Source organism: Aquarana catesbeiana, linkage group LG01 (genome assembly GCF_042186555.1).
Source record: "Aquarana catesbeiana isolate 2022-GZ linkage group LG01, ASM4218655v1, whole genome shotgun sequence".
NCBI lineage: Eukaryota > Metazoa > Chordata > Amphibia > Anura > Ranidae > Aquarana > Aquarana catesbeiana.
In genome coordinates this window covers 819,359,403-819,382,176 of record NC_133324.1, presented here as the reverse complement: position 1 = coordinate 819,382,176, position 22,774 = coordinate 819,359,403, and the positions used below count along the sequence as shown (strand labels likewise).

Sequence of the window (22,774 nt, the reverse complement as noted above, 5' to 3'; positions counted from 1 at the left end):
GGCCACTAACACACTGTGTTTGCTATTTATGTTAGGGGTTTACAATGTATTATCACCCACAGTAGATCATTAAGGCAGTGCACATTGAACACGGTTCAGGAAACACACATGGAACATGCCTTTCTGGCACCACGTTCTGGTGTGAATCGTGTGAACTGTGCCAGGTGATCTTTGACTTCACCAGTGTTGTTCAAGTAGATCTCCATCTCTCGAAGGTTGCCTACCCCTGCTCTATAATAAAGCCAAATTTCTAATATAGTGTTATATATCTCTGGAAAATAGAGAAAAGAACTCTGCAAGGGAATCTGTGGGACAGAAGATGACTCACATTTTTATGAGAACAGTCAAAGCCATCTTATCAAGACTTGGTATGAGATCTGCTTAACTTTATATAAATTGCATTTTGCCCAACCATGCTTTACTCAACATCTTTTGAAAAAGTAAACATGGATTTCAGTTTTCCAATATGGTGGACAATCTCTACCTGAAACAGTGATCGCTTTCTAACACTTTTCAGGGGACTTTTATTGTCAAGTAATTAAGTCTTATATAACTGGATTGTTACAAATGATGCTTGTTTTGACTGCATTATGTACATGGATGGCCTAGTAATCACCAATTATTATTATGTATTTGTCTTCTATGAAGTTATTATTTTAGTGTTAGAGCCCTTTCACACTCGGGCGGGCGGGCGTCGGTGGTAAAGCGGCACTATTTTTACCGCCGCTTTACCGTTGTTTTAACGGCGCTATTCGGCTGCTAGAGGGGCGGTTTTGACCGGCTGAAAAAAGGGTTAAAACCGCCTGCAAAGTATCGCTGCAGGTTTTGAATGGGAAAGGTTTAAACTATTTTAATGTGTATGCTGAGTGTATATATATATATATATATATATATATATATATATATATATATATATCATCTACATTCTACATGCAAATGACACAAACATGAGATCTCTATAGGACCACAAACTGGGGTAATATTTGCAAAATAATATAAAAAAGAAACAGGATGATAATGCATAAAATACGTTACATACGTCAGGTTTCAATCTCTTCATCCTTCTTTCATGCAGTTGAGGAACGATTTGCAGCAAAGGATGCAGAACAGACGACTGAGAGGACATGAAGACAGACAAATGAGCAACAATGGACCTTTGAGTGCACAGGATGTCTTTTTTTGCAATTACATGGACCCAAAACACTGGTCATGTACATTACAAACTACAGTGCCTTACAAAAGTATTCAACTCCCTTGGCTTTTTACCTATTTTGTTACATTACAGCCTTTAGTTCAATGTTTTTTTAATCTGAATTATATGTGATGGGTCAGAACACAATAGTCTAAGTTGGTGAAGTAAAATTAGAAAAATATATACTTAAAACTACAGTGGTGCAGTGGGTAGCAGTTTTGCCTAGCAGTAAGAAGGGTCGCTGGTTTGAATCCCAACCACGACACTACCTGCCTGGAGTCTGCATGTTCTCCCTGTGCCTGCGTGGGTTTCCTCCCACACTCCAAAGACATGCTGGTAGATTAATTGGATCCTGTCTAAATTGTCACTAGTATGTATGAATGTGAGTTAGGGACCTTAGATTCTAAGCTCCTTGAGGGTAGGGACTGATGTGAATGTACAATGTATATGTAAAGTGCTGCGTAAATTGACAGTGCCATATAAGTACCTGAAATAAATAAAATAAAAAATAAAATAAATTTTTCAGAGATAAAAACTGATAATTGGCATGTGCGTATGTATTCACCCCCTTTGTTATGAAGCCCCTAAAAAGCTCTGGTGTAACCTGTTACCTTCAGAAGTCACATAATTAGTAAAATGATGTCCACCTGTGTGCAATCTACCATATGATCTGTCATTACATATACACACCTTTTTGAAAGTCCCCAGAGGCTGCAACCCCTAAGCAAGAGGCACCACTAACCAAACACTGCCATGAAGACCAGGGAACTCTCCAAACAAGTAAGGGACAATGTTGTTGAGAAGTACAAGTCAGGGTTACGTTATAAAAAAAATCCAAATCTTTGATGATCCCTAGGAACACCATCAAATCTATCATAACCAAATGGAAAGAACATGGCACAACAGCAAACCCGCCAAGAGACGGCCGTACACCAAAACTCACAGACCGGGCAAGGAGGGCATTAAACAGAGAGGCAGCACAGAGACCTAAGGTAACCCAGGAGGAGCTGCAGAGTTCCACAGCAGAGACTAGAGTATCTGTACATAGGACGACAATAAGCTGTACGCGCAATAGAGTTGGGCTTTATGGCAGAGTGGCCAGAAGAAAGCCATTGCTTTCAACAAAAAACAAAATGGCACTTTTTGAGTTTGCGAAAAGGCATGTGGGTGACTCCCAAAAATATATGCAGGAATGTGCTCTGGTCTGATGAGACTAAAATTGAACTTTTTGGCAATCAAAGAAAACGCTATGTCTGGCGCAAACCCAACACATCACATCACAAAAAACACCATCCCCACAGTGACACATGGTGGTGGCAGCATCATGTTATGGGGATGTTTTTCAGCAGTCTTGACTGGGAAACTGGTCAGAGTTAAGGGAAACATGAATGGTGCTAAATACAGGGATATTCTTGAGCAAACCCTGTACCACTCCGTGATTTGAGGCTAGGGTGGAGGTAAACATTCCAGCAGGACAATGACCCCAAACACACTGCTAAAGCAACACTTGAGTGGTTTAAGGGAAACATGTAAATGTGTTGGAATGGCCTAGTCAAAGCCCAGACCTCAATCCAATAGAAAATCTGTCGTCAGACTTAAAGATTGCTGTTCACAAGCGCAAACCATCCAACTTGAAGGAACTGGAGCGGTTTTGCAAGAAGGAATGGGCAAAAATCCCAGTGGTAAGATGTGGCAAACTCATAGAGACTTATCCAAAATGACTTGGAGCTGTGATAGCCGCAAAAGGTGGTTCTACAAAATATTGACTTTAGGGGGGTGAATAGTTACAGTGGGGCAAAAATCAGCCACCAATTGTGCAAGTTCTCCCACTTAAAAAGACAACAGAGGCCTGTAATTGTCATCATCAATTGTCACCTCAACTATGAGAGACAAAATGTGGAAACAAATCCAGATAATCACATTGTCTGATTTTTGAAATAATTTATTTGCAGATTATGGTGGAAAATAAGTATTTGGTCACCTACAAACAAGCAAGATTTCTGGCTCTCACAGACCTGTATCTTCTTCTTTAAGAGGCTCCTCTGTCCTCCACTCATTACCTGTATTAATGGCACCTGTTTGAACTTGTTATCAGTATAAAACACACCTGTCCACAACCTCAAACAGTCACACTCCAAACTCCACTATGGTGAAGACCAAAGAGCTGTCGTAGGACATCAGAAACTAAATTGTAGACCTGCACCAGGCTGGGAAGACTGAATATGCAATAGGCAAGCAGCTTGGTGTGAAGAAATCAACTGTGGGAGCAATAATTAGAAAATGAAAGACATACAAGACCAGTGATAATCTCCCTCGATCTGGGGCTCCACGCAAGATCTCACCCCGTGGGTTTAAAATGATCACAAGAACGGTGAGCAAAAATCCCAGGACCACACGGGGGGGCCCTAGTGAATGACCTGCAGAGAGCTGGGACCAACGTAACAAAGGCTACCATCAGTAACACACTACGCCTCCAGGGATTCAGATCCTGCAGTGCCAGACATGTCCCCCTGCTTAAGTCAGTACATGTCCGGGCCCATCTGAGGTTTGCTAGAGAGCATTTGGATGATCCAGAAGAGGACTGGGAGAATGTCATATGGTCAGATGAAACCAAAGTAGAACTGTTTGGTAGAAACACAACTCGTTGTGTTTGAAGGAGAGAGAATGCTGAGTTGCAACCAAAGAACGCCATACCTTCTGTGAAGCATGGGGGTGGCAACATCATGCTTTGGGGCTGTTTCTCTGCAAAGGGAACAGGACGACTGATCCGTGTACATGAAATAATGAATGTGGCCATGTATCGTGAGATTTTGAGTGCAAACCTCCTCCCATCAGCAAGGGCGTTGAAGATGAAACGTGGCTGGGTCTTTCAGCATGACAATGTTCCCAAACACACCGCCCGGGCAACGAAGGAGTGGTAAGAAGCATTTCAAGGTCCTGGAGTCGCCTAGCCAATCTCCAGATCTCAACCCCATAGAAAACCTTTGGAGGGAGTTGAAAGTCCTCGTTGCCCAGTGACAGCCTCAAAACATCACTGCTCTAGAGGAGATCAACAGTGTGTGACAACCTTGTGAAGACTTACAGAAAACGTTTGACCTCTGTCATTGCCAACAAAGGATATATAACAAAGTATTGAGATGAACATTTGATATTGACAAAATACTTATTTTCCACCATAATTTGCAAATAGATTCTTTCCAAATCAGACAATGTGCTTGTCTGGTTTTGTTTCCACATTTTGTCTCTCATAGTTGAGGTATACCTATGATGACAATTACAGGCCTCTCTCATCTTTTTAAGTGGGAGAACTTGCACAATTGGTGGCTGACTAAATATTTTTTTGCCCCACTGTATGCACATTGACTTTTTCTGTTATTTTGTCCTGTTTGTTGTTTGCTTCACAATAAAAAAAAACACCTTTAAAGTTGTGGGTATGTTCTGTAAATTAAATGATGCAAATCCTCAAACAATACATGTTAATACCAGGTTGTGAGGCAACAAAACACAAAAAATGCCAAGAGGGTGAATACTTTTGCAAGGCACTGTACAAACCTTATATATGATTCTAAATAAAATACATAATCACCACTCATGGTTACTGTTTATGGCCTTTCCAAATAAAACGACAGATTGCAGCTGTTGTTAAGACTGAAAAAACCAAAAGGGCATAGTTCTATTTGCTAGCTTACTGATTTGGTGATTATGCTAATAAAAAAACAAAAAACAGACAAGATTGAGCACATTACAAATAATGTAATATGTGTAACAGAGGAGTTCAGAGGATATGATATTGACCAGTATGTGTAAAAGGGTGCAAAGGGTATGACAGCAGACAATATTCGAATGAGATAAGTGAGGAAGATATGACAGAATCTCATATGTAAAGCAGAGGGTGCGGAGGGTACGACAGTGGCCTGTATGTGCCGGAGAGGTGTGGAGAGGGTATGATTGTCAGCAATAGGTGAAGGACAAAAGTGCAGAGATTATGATTGTGGGCAATATGTGAAGGACAAAAGTGCAGAGGGTATGATTGTTGGCAATATGCAAAGGACAAACATGCAGAGGATATGATGGCAGGCAGTATGTGCATGACAGAAGTGTGGAAGGTATGTGCATGAAAGAAGTGTATAGGGTATATCAGTGGGCAGTCTGTACAGGAAATGAGTGCAGAGGGTATGATGGTGGCTGTATGTGCAGAAGAGAATTGCAAAGGGCAGTGTATGCAGAAGAGGAGTGTGGTGGATATGTGGTTGGGCAGTATTTCCAGGGAAAGTATGTGGAGGGTCCGATGGCAGGAAGTATGTGCAAGAGAAAAGGAGAGCGAATATGACAGTGCGCAGGTAGCTATAAGAGAAACACCAGAAAAGATTTGTAAATGTTGTATTGAACATGAAATCAGCAATTTTGCTGTGAAATAAAAAACTACACAAAATTTGCATTTCTAACCATGAGAGGAATGGAGGAGGGACACTGAAGCAGCAATGGCAGAGACTACAGTATTTATGAAGCAGTGTGCTAGGGACCCAGGAGGGGGGTCCACAGAGGAGTGACATGTGTGGGGGAACAAGGGAGGGGGGGTGGTGGGTTTGGGGGTGTTCAGAGCGGTACCAGTGTGCAGGAGAAATGTGATGATCAATGGCAGGGTATCAGGGTGTGTATATGTGTAAAGGAGCCAGGAGCTATTGGTGGAAGAGTCAAGAGGGAACAGTGTGTGTGGCCCCTGTAGTAATCACTGTGCTGCTATGCTTGAGTTGCATTGCACTGCACTAGAGCTGGTTAAAAAGAAGCCAGTTGAACATGGTGTAAAACTGATTTCCCTTCATCCCAGCAGCCACTAAAGGGTGGCTGGGGTAGCATAGAGAGAGGAGAAGGAGGTAAGGGATGTGTAGTCTGGAAAAATAGATGCTCTGCACGCTACATAAATTTTGAACCGCAGGGAGCAGAGGTAATGAGGAGGGGAGCCAGGGACAGGCATGGGCCTAGCTTGGTAATGTGGAGTCTCTATTACGTCCTCAGGCTCTCCTACAGGAAGTGGTAGATGGGAATGGGGAAAGTGAGCACAATAGGATGGGATTGGGCACAAGAGGGGGAAGGCTGGGTGGTTGAGGGTACCAGGTGGTGAGACAAACAAGAAGGAGGAGGAGAAATCACTACAGGTGGCAGATTTACCTGATGGTAAAACAAAACTCAGATTTAGGCATTATCCCAGAGGGAAAACAATACAATGCTGACAACTGACAAAACGAAACTCACTTAGCTTTTATATTATTAAGGAAAGTAATTGGGAAGCATGATGAATGACATAACAGAGCATTTTATTTCAAAATGTACCCAGAGATCCTTCTTTTGCAGAAGCCCATTTACATTAGTTTATAACAACCACTATGCTTACCACATGTGTTCTTAACCTTGTAGTAGGTGAGACCTTTTTTGCTTTACAGCTTTCATGAGATACATAAGATAACTTCCCTGAAGAATGTCCTATGTTGGCCACGCAGCTGGATCCTGAAGAAATCTTCACTGCAGGGGTGCCCTGTCCTCTTCCTGTGACTGAACCTCCCATGTGCAGGAGGTTAATATGTTTACATGGGGTGGATCTTCTTAAGGAATTGTTTTCACGGTAGCTCAGCCTGAAGCTCAAAATTATAATCCCCCTGTGTTCCAGAGGTTCAGCCACAGAAGGATGATGGGACACCCCTGCAGTGGAGATTTCCTCAGGATCCAGCTATCTGCATGAAGTGGAGCATCCTTCAATACAGGTACGTTATGTTCCTAAATCTGTCAAGCAAAAAAAAAAAAAAAGCTAAACTTCTGCTTTAACTAGGTTCGGCAATTAACCCATTGATTCAAAAACCATGTCAGTAGATGCACAAATTCTAGTATCTCATATGCAATATGGAAATCTTTCAAATGTGGCTTTAAAGCTGCTCTTAGCGCTGCCAATAGAGACAAAATAATCCAAATGAAAATGGAGGGCTGATGTCATTGTATCCTGGCAGATTGACTACAGGCAGTCCGTTGAAGGTAAAGCCAACTTTTGCAATGCATTTTTCACAGCTTCTGTCTAGGGATTTATAGCAAGCTGTGGTATAATATCAGCTAAAGAGATTTCTCCATCCACATTGTTTAGCATGAATGGGGGGAATCAATTAATTTTCTCTCATTCATCTACATATTGGTCCCCCACAGACATGAGATGATTATTATCCAAACCAGCTGGTGACAGATCTGTTGATGATCATCTGACATGAGCACAACTTCTCAGGCTATCAAACTCAGGGGAAGGACTATGTTCCCTTTGTATTCACTACTGTTCAACCAAATAAGACAGACAACAAAAGTATCTGCACAGTGCATAAACATGCAAGGTCAACCAATGCAAGTATATGCCACAATTGTAACTTTAGGGCAGATAGAGCTTACAAATTCCAACTTACATTTATAAGGGTTACTGTAAACGAATCACCCTGCTGTCACATTTGTTATTTTGGTACACGAGATACATGTTGATATGTGTTGATATTGTAATTTAGACCTGTGGCCAGTCTTTGGACATTGAAATATCTAAATAAGCAATTCAACCCAGAAGAAAAACATTGCTGTATTGGTGATTAAGTGTTCCCCGATAGCACCACTTTTTGTTAGCATGCTGTTAAATAGACACAGTACAGATACAAAAACCATTCTCATGTATTATACTGTGGTTAGTAATTTCGCCACTAGGTGGTAGTGCCAGCTGAAAAGCTTGTCTATTGTTATTTTCCATCTCTGTGTTCCTGTTGTTTTCCAATTAAACATGAAGGGCTCAGCCATGTGTCCAGTATCATCTTTGACTGGTAAGAGTTGCATCTGCAGCAATTTCCAACAGGCTATGGGCCCAACTACAACCAAAGTACTAAACTCTGCTACAGTTACAGGTCTTCAAAAAAAAAAATGTCAGAAAGCATATATGATGGCTACTGTGTTTAATCAACCTTTTCAGTTGCTAATCTAACAAACCAAAACTATCAGTCCTGAAAGTTTAACATGAAGATGCTGCTAATAAGGGAGGGTACATGGGAGTGTATACAAAAGCCTACATACATACAAGCATACAAGGTTATCTACACTGCCCTATATCTCGAAGTCAGCAGAAAGGTACCATTTACAGATATTCTATACATTCCTCCTTTAAGAGAAAAACCTCACCAAGCTATATTATCTCAGAAGGAATCCACATGCTAGCTAACAGTAAAATCACAGATGAACTAAATCATCTGAAGTACAGTCACCCAAAAATCTTGAAACTATCACGAAATTAGCCAATGTTCTGAATGGAAGTGGCATTAAATTTGACCCATGAAGTCAAACCATGAAGTGTATCAGTTGCATAAAGTGAAGATTTTTCAGTAAATTATTTCCCAAAAGGCGAAACAGCAAAACCCATCTGCCCCTGGACTTAATTCACTCAGATCTATGTGGTCCTATGAAACTGAAGGAAAGAAAAGGTATTTTCTCAGATTCATGGACAGCTGCTCAAATTATACTGTGCACTACCTGTTACACAACAAAGATGAAGTTCTGGATAAAACTAAACAATATCTTGCGAAAGCAAGCAACACATTTGGTAAAATACCTAAACACTCTGCACTGATAATGGGATAGAGTATAGTGGTAAAATACAAGATATTTTGAAGAAGCATGGAATGATATTCCAGACTACTGTACTACACATTCCAGAACAAAATGGTGTTACAGAGAGAACACTCTATATGAAAGTGACAGAAGCATGCTTTTTGTGGATATGCCAACAACTGCCGGGGAGAGGCAATTATGACAGCCTACTATCTATCTGCAAAACTGCTTGCCTTGAAAAGCAACATAGAAAATTCCATATAAGCTATGGAATGGAAAGAAACCTGACCTGAAAGGCATCAATATCTTTGGAAGTAAACCATGTTCCTAAGGAAGGTATACAGTGAGTCACCTACATTATCTCAAAACAGTTTCAGAACTTTGCATCCAGACACCAAGGTAAACAATCAGCATAGATGTAATTATTAATGAAACAAAACTTTCAAGTTCAAAGCCTCATGAAGTCACCACCATCTGGACAACAACCTGAGCAAGAAGCCATATAAATAGTGCAGGAAAAATAGTTCATCTCTGAAATTTAAATTGGTGTCAGCGATTTATCCCCTGAAAAGAAGAAAGCTGAACAGCCTACAATGTCACTCAGAAAATCTGTGATAGCCTATAAGGGCATCCCAGCTAGATTGTCATATATGGTTTGTACAATACCACAGCCTGAGCCAACATCATGGGAAGAGATGCAAAAACCACCAATTATTTAGAAGCAAATATGGATTAAAGCTGCATATGAAGAGATGACATCTTTCAATCAGCTCCAAGCTTGGGAATTTGCAAAGGTGTAAGCACACTAGTAGAAACAACTTACCTAAAGTAGGAAGAAGAAGTTCTTCTGCCTAACAATGGACAGTACAGACAAGCGGTTGGGACACTTTTATACACTGCAAACACTACACATCTAGATGTAGGTGCTGCCATATACCTTCTCTGCAAATCTGTACATAAACCCTGTCAAAGGGACTGAAATGCTATAACAAAACTACTACCAAAAACCAAAGTTTGAAGAACTTTGGAAGAAGATAGGACTTAAATGAGAACTACATGTTGAGTGGGGTATTTTTATTTTTTTACATTTTCTGTCTAGTACATTGTGCAATTACAATACAGGTACCAACAACGATACTCCAGACAAATGTTACAACAGTAATTATGTAAGACCAGATATTCCACGTAAAAGAGATAGACTTCTGGGCAACAGCTAACACAACACTTCAGATAGACCTGACAGCTTGTACAGGCCCAATAGTAAAAAGCAAAAATAACACGCCAGAGCATCTGGATCAGGGATCACAATAGATGTATGTTGTTGTACCCCCCAAAACCTAACAAGTGGGGGTATTAGCTTGCTGTTTATACAAACATAGGTGCAACAACCATTTTAATATGGTATACTGTAGTTAGTAGTTCTACCACTAGGTGGCTGTGTCAGCTGAATGATTATATAGTGCAGCCCTCAAATTTTCCACTCGCCTACTTGCATTTTGCGAGTGGAAAATGAGGGCTGACGAGGAGCTGGGCTGCCTGGGAGTGGGGGGGCGAGCACCGGCGGGCGGGGTCGACCGGGAGGCATTCTCACAGTGGAAGAGTACATGGAGTTAGAGGAGAGCCGCGGGATCACCGAGCGGTAAAACACGCTGTAACAGCTTACATTGAAACTGTCTCCGTTCTGCTCACTCTCACACAGCCCTGCCTCCTCCTAATCCCGCGCCTGTAATAGACAGAACTCGGGTCCAATGCTGGGATGCATTCTGTCTATTACAGGCGCGGGGATAGGAGGAGGCGAGGTTGTGTGAGAGTAGAGCGGAGATAGTTTCAATGTACGCTGTTACAGCGTGTTTTACCGCTCAGTGATCCCGCAGCTCTCCTCTGACTCCAGTCACGATCCGGCCACCCCTCTCACTTCCTCCGCCCTGGCAAGGCTGCAATGGGGGCATTGTAAGGCTGCAATGGCGGCAATGTAAGGCTGCAATGGGGGCAATGTAAGGCTGCAATGGGGGCAATGTAAGGCTGCAATGGGGGCAATGTAAGGCTGCAATGGGGGCACTGTAAGGCTGCAATGTGGGGCACGGTAAGGCTGCAATGGGGGCACGGTGAGGCTGCAATTTGGGGCACGGTGAGGCTGCAATGTGGGGCACGGTGAGGCTGCAATGTGGGGCACGGTGAGGCTGCAATGTTGGGCACGGTGAGGCTGCAATGTGGGGCCCAGTCAGGCTGCAATGGGGGCACAGTGAGGCTGCAATGTGGGGCACAGTGAGGCTGCAATGGGGGCAAAGTGAGGCTGCAATGGGGCAAAGTGAGGTTGTAATGTGGGGCACGGTGAGGCTGTAATGTGGGGCACGGTGAGGCTGCAATGTGGGGCACAGTGAGGCTGCAATGGGGGCACGGTGAGGCTACAATGTGGGGCACGGTGAGGCTACATTGTGGGGCACGGTGAGGCTGCAATGTGGGGCACGGTGAGGCTGCAATGTGGGGCACGGTGAGGCTGCAATGTGGGGCACGGTGAGGCTAGAATGTGGGGCACGGTGAGGCTGCAATGTGGGGCACGGTGAGGCTAGAATGTGGGGCACGGTGAGGCTGCAATGTGGGGCACGGTGAGGCTGCAATGTGGGGCACGGTGAGGCTGCAATGTGGGGCACGGTGAGGCTAGAATGTGGGGCACGGTGAGGCTGCAATGTGGGGCACGGTGAGGTTGCAATGTGGGGCACGGTGAGGCTGCAATGTTGGGCACAGGTCACGCTGCATTGATGGGCACAGGTGAGCCTGCATTGATGGGCACTGGTGAGGCTGTGCTGAGGGGAACTGATAAAGTTGTTGTTAAAATTTATTTTTGTAACTTAATTCTGCATAAAACATTTAAGTGTCAATTCATGAGATAATTTATGATGGCATGATTAGGGGCGGGGCAGGGTAAGGGTTGGGTGGGGCAACTGGTGGCGAGTAACCCTTGAGACCTGGCTAGTAGCTCAGGGCTTGAAATTTTGAGCCCTGATATAATGTATAGTTTTTCCCAGTGGAACTCCATTGTTATGATGGAAATTCCTATTCCTTTTGATGTCCAATTAAACAAAAAATGCTCACTGGTTAGAACCATATCTTCAGCAGCCTTCCAACACTTTTTTTTTTTCAGGCTGCTGGGGACCAGTTTTTACATTCATTGCCCAAACTAAAATGTGGCTTTATATTCATCAGATCCGCAGCAATGACTTGATAAGTTGGCACATTTCTGATTTTAAATTTTAGCACACAGCATTTGGATGAAAAGGAGAAGCGTTCTAAAACACAAATTGAAAGACTTCGCTGTATCAGTATTCAATGTTAAGGATGAATTGCTCCACTGTGTCATTTGCTGCATTGTAATAATATGTAAATATTTAAATATCGATAGCCTGGCTACAATTTTACTGTAAGATTTTATTGGATATTTTAGAGAGACTTTCCAACAATAGCCATTTAAAAACCACCCTGTCCATCGATGGATCGAAGTTCGGCTGGTTCCTGCTGAACCACAGCTTAATTTCAATCCATCTATGGCTGGTTTTATTCTGCTCTCTCTGTCTTTCTTTATTTCCCAATCTGCTGTATAGGGGATTGCAAGAGCTGATACCAGGTCAAATTCAGGTGTTTACACTGCTTGAATTGAAACAATACATTTATTGTATATGTGAAGTTAGAGTTGCCTTAATTTATGACCCACATCTGCCTAGAGGTCAGTTTTAAATGATAGGTTCTCTGATGTGAAATATTTAAAAGCACTGCTTCATTGGTACAAGTACATTTGGCAGTTATTATAGAATAAAGGAAAATGTGACAATAAAAAATAATGCTGGCAAGCAGTAAAACACCATGAAACTTAACAGCGAAAAAGCTACAAAATGAATAAAGGAGATTTGAACCTGTAGAAATTATGATGATGTGCAAATGTAGTATCCTATAGAAACTTTTTTTAATTTAGTTTAACACAATTAATGCACTTTAAGTAAGCTAAAGTAAAATGTAAGCAGCAATTTAGGAACCTGATTTTTTGTTTTAAAAAATGCTATGTGAATGAGAACATATATGAAGTAATTTGTCTGCAAAAGTGGAAATACACTTTAAGTAAAACCTTTAAAACCTATACAAAGAAAAAAGAAAGAGTGCACAGATCCGGCACAAGATTTGTTAAAAAAAGATAAAATTATCCACTCATTTTGTAGGTTTTTACAAACCCTTTGTACATGATCTTTAATTCTGTACAAGGAGCTCAGCAGCTGGAGCCAGTTGTTACTAGACTTCTCCGCACACATATTTAGCACCCTCTAGTGTGTGCTAAAAGTAGAGAAGGAAAATTTCGTTTAGCTCAGTGCTAAGCCTGAGCTATGGAATCAGGGTCAGGGTTTACTGGAGTTCAGGGCTAAGTGACTCATCCTTGCAGCTCTCTGTTGCTTTCCCCTGGTCTAGAAGGTTAGAGTATCTTCTATAGTTAGTGGGTGGAGGTTAGGAGCAGCTGCCTTGAATATGTATGGCGACTCAGGTAATCCTCAGGAGGTAGGCTGGCAGGGGTCTGAGACCACTCCATAAATAGACATAGGTCATGCAAGCAATCGGATGAAAGATGGAAATACAGTGTTGAGGAGGCTGTCAGTGGCCCTCAGGGGTGCCCCCTAGTTTGGGGGGGGTGTCCTTGCTTGGGCTGGGGCTCGGGTGCTGGAAGGATCCCGTAACAACACACAGGAGGTGTCTTTCCTGGAGGTATGGGAGCAAGAGAGGACAGAGTGAGTAGATAAAAACTGTGGGGACCTACAAAGAGGGGAGACTGCCACATGTAGCCAGTCTCCCTTGAAGACAGCGGTGTGCTTAAGTCTTCATCCTTCCCTGAGAGATCTCCTGAGAGTCAGCCAGGTGGGCTGGTGAAGAGTCAGCTGGGTGGGCTGGTGAAGAGTCAGTTAGGTACACTGGTGTGGAGAGGTAGCCTGGAGGGTTGGTGAAAGGGGCAGCTGCAGCCAGGTTGGTCGGCAGTGCCTGTGCTGGGATCAGTGGCCACAGAGGAGGAGTTACAATCTGTTTCACTGCATCTGTGCTGCACAAAAAAGGGGCTACGAGTTCCTGCCTGTAAAGGGCCATTGCTTATCTGACTGACTAGTAGCTTGTCAGATAAAGTGGTTCAGCTGGAGCAAGCAAGTGCTGTGCAGAAGGAAAGTAAAGGAGACTGTATATAGACTGTATATAGGAAGATATCCCTGAAGTTTTGCTGAATTCAAGTGGGCATCCTATAACCTCCCATCCCTATCCAAGTTATTAACACCTAATAAATAACAAAAACAAAGTCACGGACTGTTCTGTGACTCTGGGTGCTTGTGAAAATCTGGTGTGCCTGGCTGTGCAGGAGTGGGGGACCCAAGTTCAACAGCAGTCCCTACGGGGGACATACACATACAAACTGACAGGCCAAATGAGAATCCAGCTTCAAAATGCATTGCCTTAACAACGCAGGTGTAACTGGAAGAAGTTGGCTGCTGGGCTCTGAGATGCTGACATCCAGAGAGGTGCAGGGATAACTTTCAACTCCCCCCAGCCTTTCAGTTTCAGGATTCTAGTAACAACTGGCTTTGGCTGCTGATGTCCTTGTTCAAGATTAAAGACAAGTACAAAGCGATTGGTAAAGCCTAGGAAATGTGAGTGGATCATTTTATCTTTTTAACCCCCTAAATGATAAAGGTGAAGTTAGAAGCATATTGGCTACCATGCACAACTACACCAGAATTTCGACTCTCCTGTTTTAGTATATCAGCTTCATTGAACTTTAATTTGGAGCTAAATGATAATGGAAATCTCCTGATTCTTTGTTATTATTAATAGAAATCGCACTGTTTGCTGTATTTTCTTTTGCCATTATCTTGATCCACCACCAAAAAAACAACAAAATAAATTCTACTACTCCTAATGTGTATGGGGATACCACATATGTGTGCGCTATTTGTTGTTTGTACCTGTGTTAGGACCTACAAACAGTGTATGTGTGTCAAGGATTTCCTGTGAGCAAGCTGGCTTGGAGACATGTTCATGCGCATGGCATGCCATGGAGAACTTTGATCAAGTGTGCACATGCGCCAAGGAATGCGAGAACACGCAAACACATCTACAATCAATGTTGGCGTTGGACAGCCGATTTAAAGGATGCCTTGTTCCAGTGTCAGTGCTGACTGGTCTTCAGGTGTTCTCAGTGTCCTGCTTGAATCCTGTGTATACATCTGATGACTACATTCTTGCCTATGCCTCTGTGCCTTGTTGCCTGCCTGCTGCTGACCTCAGCTTCCCCTGTGGCCACGCTTCTGTCTTTGCCTGCCCTGGCTGTGATTTGCATCTGTTCCAATCACCACTGTATGTTTCTGCCACAAGCCTGCTGGGAGCTCTGACAAGCAACATTTTCATAAGCTACAGTGCATACAGCAAACCAAACCCACCCCCCCATTTGGCAGGAGACAAGGCCGTTCCACCCCCCACCCCCATCTCCCCTCCTCCCTCCCCTGTCTGAGCTGGGGAGTGCTGGATGGCTGAGCCGGATGGTGAGCCATCCCTGGAGTCTGAATGTGGCGGCTGGTGGATCGGTCTTCCCCTGCTTCTCCCCCCGGCCGTGCGTCTCCTCCCTCCTCCCCCATAGCCAATAAGATCGCTTCTCCTTCCAGCCAATCGGGAAACGGATCTCATGACCCACTTCCTGATTGGCTGGGAGGAGAATCAGTGTGAGAATTGCGAATATTCATTAGCTATTCTCACACAACTGGGTGGGCTCAGGACGCAGTGCTGTGCGCTCCGAGCCCACCCTTTTTTGAAGCCTATTAAAGCCTCTGGCTGTAATCACTTGCTTCAAAACCCCCCCATTGAAATCCATGCGTCTGGCGCCCTGCATGTAGATTAGTGGGCCGGATGCATGGATGGGGGGGCGGCGCCCATGTGCCCCTAATGGATGGGCGGCCACTGATATGGAGTGCCCTTTAACGACCGCTGGTCCATGTTGTACAGATTCCGCCCCTGACCTGATGTCCTGCCAGACCTATTGAGCCTGCATCTCCAGCTGCAAATTCTGCTACCAACACCATCCAGAGTTTTCCTCCTGTCCCTTGGCACTATCTATTTCACTCTCAGTGGGGCCTGGACTGAAAATACAAGAGAGACCTCGTCAATTCAGTCTCCTATTAGGTACGTGACAGCATGTTTGCGTTTTTTTTTCGAACCCCTCCTTGGCACTAACAGTAACCGTTATCAAGCTCTAATGTAGCTATTTCATCTTTATTATTTATTTTTATTAGCACAATTTTTTTTCGTGCTCAACTAGAGAGCCTCCTTTTTTACAGAGGAAAAAATATACAAGGAGGAGGAGGAGGTTTTGAAATATATCCTTTAATTTACAAGCATGTGTGGTCTCGGTCTTCTGATTTTTTTCAGATGAACTCTGTAAACAAAAATCATTTGTTCTGGTATCGTACAAGAAAACTTTTTGCGTTTGTCCCTGGATGAGTAATGTAATCGGCTCTCGAAAGCTGTGTACTAACGATCAGATTATCGTACGATCTATTTGAAAGCAGTATTTTTCGTCTGATTTTCTCATTGTGTATACTAGACATTAGACCAGGAGCTGTTGGTGACAGCATATTCTCTGTAGAACGCACTGCCAACACAAACAAAGGTACATCTTTATGATGCAGCACAGCATAAGATGCAGTTTTTGCTGCCATATACAGCTGTAGCGCTGGTAGATTTATGATCTACCAACTGATAGGTAAATTTAGTAAATTGCTCGTTAGGGGAGTTAGATTTGCCTCTGTTCCAGCTTGGCTGACGTTGCGTGTGGTTCCACACTGAGCCGGTGGGTGTCGCTGTTACCATTGGCTAGTGTTGGAAAGGCAACCTGTCGAAGCGTATGGGTGCTCCTCTGTCCCGGAGACAACTTGGTGGAGGTGGTCCTCCGAGTTGCATTCTGGGAGAGGGTATTTATGGGACAGACGCCATGTTTTGGGGTTCGTTTTCAGCCACCTGCTGGCCCTCCTGGCCGACAGGTATGCGTTAGAGTGCTACCTCGTGGTCCTCCGTTCCGGAGGCCCACGCCGCTGCGGCGCCTGGGTGGGCCCCGAAGCATGTCTGGGGTCTACCACAGCAGTCGAGGAATGGTCCTGAGCTGTCTATCCAGAGTAAAGAAGCTGGACAACCGAGAAGATCCCAGGGGAGGACCCGTCATGGAAGGATCACGCAGAGTGCTGGTCTGGAGAGGGGCCTGATGACTCGGTTGGAGGGCGTATCCTAAAGTAGTTTTACAGCATAGTACTGCCGGGTTGGCTTAAAGGTCCAAGTACTGTGTCTGACATTCACCTTAAAGTTTAATACATCCTGTGGCAGAGGATTGTACGGATTTATTTCAAGCAAGTCTGTGGCAGAGACTTTTGTTCGTGCTACGTACTGGCTGCTAGACAAGTGAGAGAGGCCTATCCAGGCGAGCAAAGATTGTGCCCACAAGGGGATTGCATCTGATTACAATATTCAACTTTAAAGGACGTTCTCAAGAATCCTAAAGAAAGGTATTTGAGCTTCCCTGTAGCTTCCCTCCTGCCTCTTTCCTGCTACTTCCTTCGTTACTTGGTTCAATAAAGCATTGAAACCGTATTCAAGTGTTGGTGCTTTTATCGTCCAGAGGTAAACTCAACGGAACCCTAGACCCGGTGCCGGTGAAGTAGGGGTGTCGAGAGTGAAGGTAACAAGCCCGCTTAAACCAGCAGCTCCACCGAGAGTTATTGCTACACAGAATATGCATATCGCCAGTGAAAAATGTTAAATAAAGATCATGGTTTATTGTGCCAAATCTGTGCACGCTCTTTTCTTTTTTTAAATAAATTTTAAAGGAAATATTTTAATAACTTAGAACTGTTTCAGGATTACTTAATAAGGCATTTCATCAAGCAATTATAATGTGTGAAAACCTAAGACTGACTTTAGCCCAACTACTCTAAACAAATAAAAGGTTACTGACTCTGCACATTATCATTGCTTATTTCACTATTCCTGAATACACCCAGAACAATTTACAATATACAATATTTTACAGTGCATAGTTTGTGTGAAATAAAGATACTCAGACAGCATAAAAATCAAAATCAGCTAGAGACCCAGTAATTATTTATTAAGTCTGGTAGGCATCATGCCCAGAGGCCAAAAAAAAAAAAATAGGTTGTCAACAATATCTACTTTGTACAAAATACAGATTGACAGGCAAAACCTGACATCAGCAAAACAAATCTCTGTTTTAGAGCAAATATCCCCCATAATGTCCTGAAAATTGACCCACCACCTACAAACAGTGAATCAACTATTTGGTGTCCTGCAATAGTACTGTATATAAATAAATCTTATGATTATGAGTATTCTATTATCATTTCTGTGACACTGCACTCCATGTCTCAGTGGTCCCACTAGATAGATCCTAACTATCTCCTAGGCTCCATCTTAAAGTGATATTTAAGCTTTGTTTTTCTTTTTAATTAACAAACATGCCATACTTGCACAGAGCAGCCTCGATCTTCTTGCACAGAGCAGCCTCGATCTTCTTGTTCTTCTCCGGTCCCCCACCAGCTCTCCTGGCTCTTCCCCCTTGACCAGTGCCCCCAATAGCAAGCTGCTTGCTTTGGAGGCACTGGTGCGTACTCGTTCCCAAGCCCCGTTCTATGCACCCATAAGACACATAGAGCCATGATTTAGGCATGGCCCCTGCTCTGTTCTCATTGGCTCACTGGCTGTAACTGACAACAGTAAGAGCCAATGGCTACTGCTGCTGTGCCTCAGCCAATGAAGTCAGAGAGAGACCTAGGACAGCCAAGGCTCCAGTGGACATCGCTGGATCGAGAGGAACCTCAGGTGAGTATTAGGGAGGTGTGGGGTGGAGCAGCACACAAAAGGTTTTTTACCTTCATGTATAGAAAGCATGAAGGTAAAAAAAAAAAAAAAATCAGCCTTTACAACCACTTTGAAGTGTATCTAAAATCTAAATTTTTTGTGCTTGAAAGAATAGTTAAGGATTGTCAACCCTGTCAGGTTAGTTATTTATGTATTCGATTTGTGATGCCTGTGTTCCTGTTGGCGAGATTCACCCTCTTTATTTGTCCCAGTGACCAATGTAGCCTTAACAGGAAGTGATGGGTAATCCAAATGGTATAGTTTTCCCTGGAACAGGAGTTGAGGCAAAATCTTCCAATGAGGGACACTTGTTGTGGTGAAAGCTGAGGATCTTTATTTTCTTTGGAAAGAGTTATTCTCACTTCTTGATGTGAGAGAATATTTCCCCACAGACAGACAGCAAAAATATCTCCAAAAGGGTTTTAAACTGACTTTTGGCATACGTTAACAGGAACTACATGGGCTAAACTAGTTGCTTTCAACCACAACTTCTTTTTTTATTTAAAATGGAAGCCAAGATCTCATAGTGAAGAACCCTCTAAAAGAGTGGCCTAAAAAAACATTACTAATCTAAATGCACATAATATAACTGGATCAGTGGCGGAACTACTGCCATAGCGACCCACGCGGGAGCGAGTAGGGCCCGGTGAATCGGCATGTAAGTGAGCACTGACTGTTCCAGCGGACGCAGCTGGGTGGCTCGGCGGGTGGGCGAGAGAACGGATGGGAAGCTGCCAGCTGGGAGGCTCGGTGGGTGGACTGGCCAATCAGCGGGTGGCGGAGCACAGAGATGACATCATCTCTCACCGCCCGGCGCCTGCCCTGCATCCTGGCAGTTCCGCCCTCACTCACTGTGCAGGCAGCAGAGAGTTTACATCATCTCTCTGCTGCCTGACTCAGACTGGGACACAGGAAGTGACAATCCCCATTCCCCACCTTAGCAGGAAAGTGACAATCTGCAACTTGTGGCAGGTGAAGTGGCAAGTGGCCAATCCGCAACTTGTGGCAAGTGACAATGCGCAGCTTGTGGCAGGTGACGAGGCAGGTGAACAATCCGCAATGTGTGGCAGGTGACGTGGCAAGTGGACAATCCGCAACATGTGGCAGGTGACGTGGCAGGTGACAATGCGCAACTTGTGGCAAGTGACAATCCGCAACTTGTGGCAGGTGATGTGGCAAGTGGACAATCCGCAATGGGTGGCAGGTGACGTGGAACATGAACAATTTGCAACGTGTGGCAGGTGACGTGGCAAGTGACAATCCGCAACTTGTGGCAAGTGACAATTCACAAAGGGTGGCAAGTGGACAGTTTGCACTGTGTGGCAAGTGACAATCCACAACTTGTGCCACGGTGACGTGGCAAGTGGACAATCCTCAATGTGTGGCAGGTGACAGTGGACAATTTGCAACGTGTGGCAGGTAATGTGGCAAGTGACAATCTGCAACTTGTGGCAGGAGACGTGGCAAGTGGACAATCCGCAATGTGTGGCAGGTGACATATAACAATGTAATGATAGAAATAATGTGTTTCAATCATCCTGACACAAGATAACACATAACAACCATGGTGCCGTGATGATTAAAGCATCAACATCAGCCATTGCCCCCAAAAATACTTATTTTCTGGCAGTGCCCTTCCGAGACTAGACTCTGGATCCGCCCCTGGGTGAGGATGAGGAATGTAAGTTTACTGTTAAGCCTTCCGGGCCCAGCGAGTCCGGCCCTGTCCAGACACACGCAGACGCATACAGCAGGAGGCAGAAGCAGAGTGGGTGAGAGCAGAGTGGGCGGGGCAGAACGCTCGAGCGCGCCTGTGAAGGGACATCGTTTTGGGCACATAAGGAGGCTCTGGATTCTGGACAGGAGGTAGGAAGGAAGTGGGAGACTGTCACCTATTTTGCACTGTTTTGCTATTTTTGTAAAGAAAATGTTTGCTATATTTTTTCATTAGGATAATTTGGGCACAAAGAGAGGGGGAGCAGTGCCAGATTCAAGGGTGCAGAATGTTCCTAAGACCTTAAGAATAAACTTGATCAAACTACCATTAGGGCCACTGTTCATCATTGCTGTCTTATTTCTCCCCTTTTTGTCTTGTATTTACACATACGTTTAATCAGAACAGAAATTGGTTAGAAGGCATGGAGGTCAGCAATGTGTGTCCTTCAGGGGCTGCATACAGTATACTGCATATTTTGTTGTTCGAAATTAATATAAGCTGTTGCCTGGGTACTGTGCCACATGGGTGTGGTAATCTGGTGTTCAATGGCATTAGTTCATTTTTTTTGGGGGGGGGGGGGGCTGTTTGCAGGGGGGGGCATATAACATTTTGCTATGGGGCCCTGTGATTTCTAGTTACGCCCCCTGAATTTGATACTAATATTTATAGGTAAAGTTGATCCAGGGGATATCCAATTGCATCTTGGGGGACCAGGAAGCCCCCCCCCCCGCTGGAGCAAATTGGCTCATGTTTTAAAGTTTTATTGTTTTTTTTTGCCTTCTTTAGGATCAACTGTGGATATAGGATAGTGTACAATGGAGGTTTTCGATTTGTGTGTGTCTGGTTTTTTTGTTTTTTTCTCTCTGTTGGTTGAACTAGATGAACTTTTTTTTAACTATGTAACATATACTGAATATATGTGTGTGTGTGTGTGTATATATATATATACACACACACACACACACACACACACACACACACACACACACACACACACACACACACACACACACACACACACACACACACACACACACACAGTGAGTACACCCCTCACATTTTTGTAAATATTTTATTATATCTTTTCATGTGACAACAGAAGAAATGACACTTTGCTACAATGTAAAGTAGTGAGTGTACAGCTTGTATAACAGTGTAAATTTGCTGTCCCCTTAAAATAACTCAACACACAGCCATTAACGTCTAAACTGCTGGCAACAAAAAGTGAGTACACCCCTAAGTGAAAATGTCCAAATTGGGCCCAAAGTGTCAATATTTTGTGTGGTCACCATTATTTTCCAGCACTGCCTTAACTCTCTTGGGCATGAAGTTCACCAGAGCTTCACAGGTTGCCACTGGAATCCTCTTCCACTCCTCCATGACAACATCACAAAGCTGGTGGATGTTAGAGACCTTGCGCTCCTCCGCCTTCCGTATGAGGATGCCCCACAGATGCTCAATAGGGTTTAGGACTGGAGACATGCTTGGCCAGTCCATCACCTTTACCCTCAGCTTCTTTAGCAAGGCAGTGGTCATCTTTGAGGTGTGTTTGGGGTCGTTATCATGTTGGAATACTGCCCTGCGGCCCAGTCTCTGAAGGGAGGGGATGATGCTCTGCTTCAGTATGTCACAGTACATGTTGACATTCATGGTTCCCTCAATGAACTGTAGCTCCCCAGTGCCGGCAGCACTCATGCAGCCCCAGGCCATGACACTCCCACCACCATGCTTGACTGTAGGAAAGACACACTTGTCTTTGTACTCCTCACCTGGTTGCTGCCACACACGCTTTACACCATCTGAACCAAATAAGTTTATCTTGGTCTCATCAGACCACAGTAATCCATGTCCTTAGTCTGCTTGTCTTCAGCAAACTGTTTGTGGACTTGTGCATCATCTTTAGAAGAGGCTTCCTTCTGGGACGACAGTCATGCAGACCAATTTGATGCAGTGTGCGGCATATGGTCCGAGCTCTGACAGGCTGACCCCTTCAACCTCTGCAGCAATGCTGGCAGCACTCATACGTCTATTTCCCAAAGACAACCTCTGGATATGACGCTGAGCACGTGCACTCAACTTCTTTGGTCAACCATGGCGAGGCCTGTTCTAAATGGAACCTGTCATGTTAAACTGCTGTATGGTCTTGACCACCATGCTGCAGCTCAATTTCAGGGTCTTGGCAATCTTCTTATAGTCTAGGCCATCTTTATGTAGAGCAACAATTCCTTTTTTCAGATCCTCATAGAGTTCTCAGTGAGGTGCCATGTTTAACCACTAGACATCCGCGCTATGGCCGAATGACGGCCACAGCGTGGACC

The 22,774-nt window shown here is 44.0% G+C and overlaps 1 protein-coding gene across 3 annotated transcripts in view; it reads right to left on the bottom strand.

Annotated features, from left to right (window-relative positions):
• NMU (neuromedin U) overlaps nt 1–22,774 on the bottom strand; it is a 116,940-nt gene that overhangs the window by 25,791 nt on the left and 68,375 nt on the right. For 2 of the 3 annotated variants that reach the window (XM_073608426.1, XM_073608427.1), the window contains one exon: nt 1,040–1,114. The exons of the other annotated variant lie outside the window; for it this stretch is intronic. In XM_073608426.1, the coding sequence (XP_073464527.1) occupies nt 1,040–1,114 (75 nt within the window). The remainder of the gene's footprint in view (nt 1–1,039; nt 1,115–22,774) is intronic. 3 annotated transcript variants of the gene reach the window in all.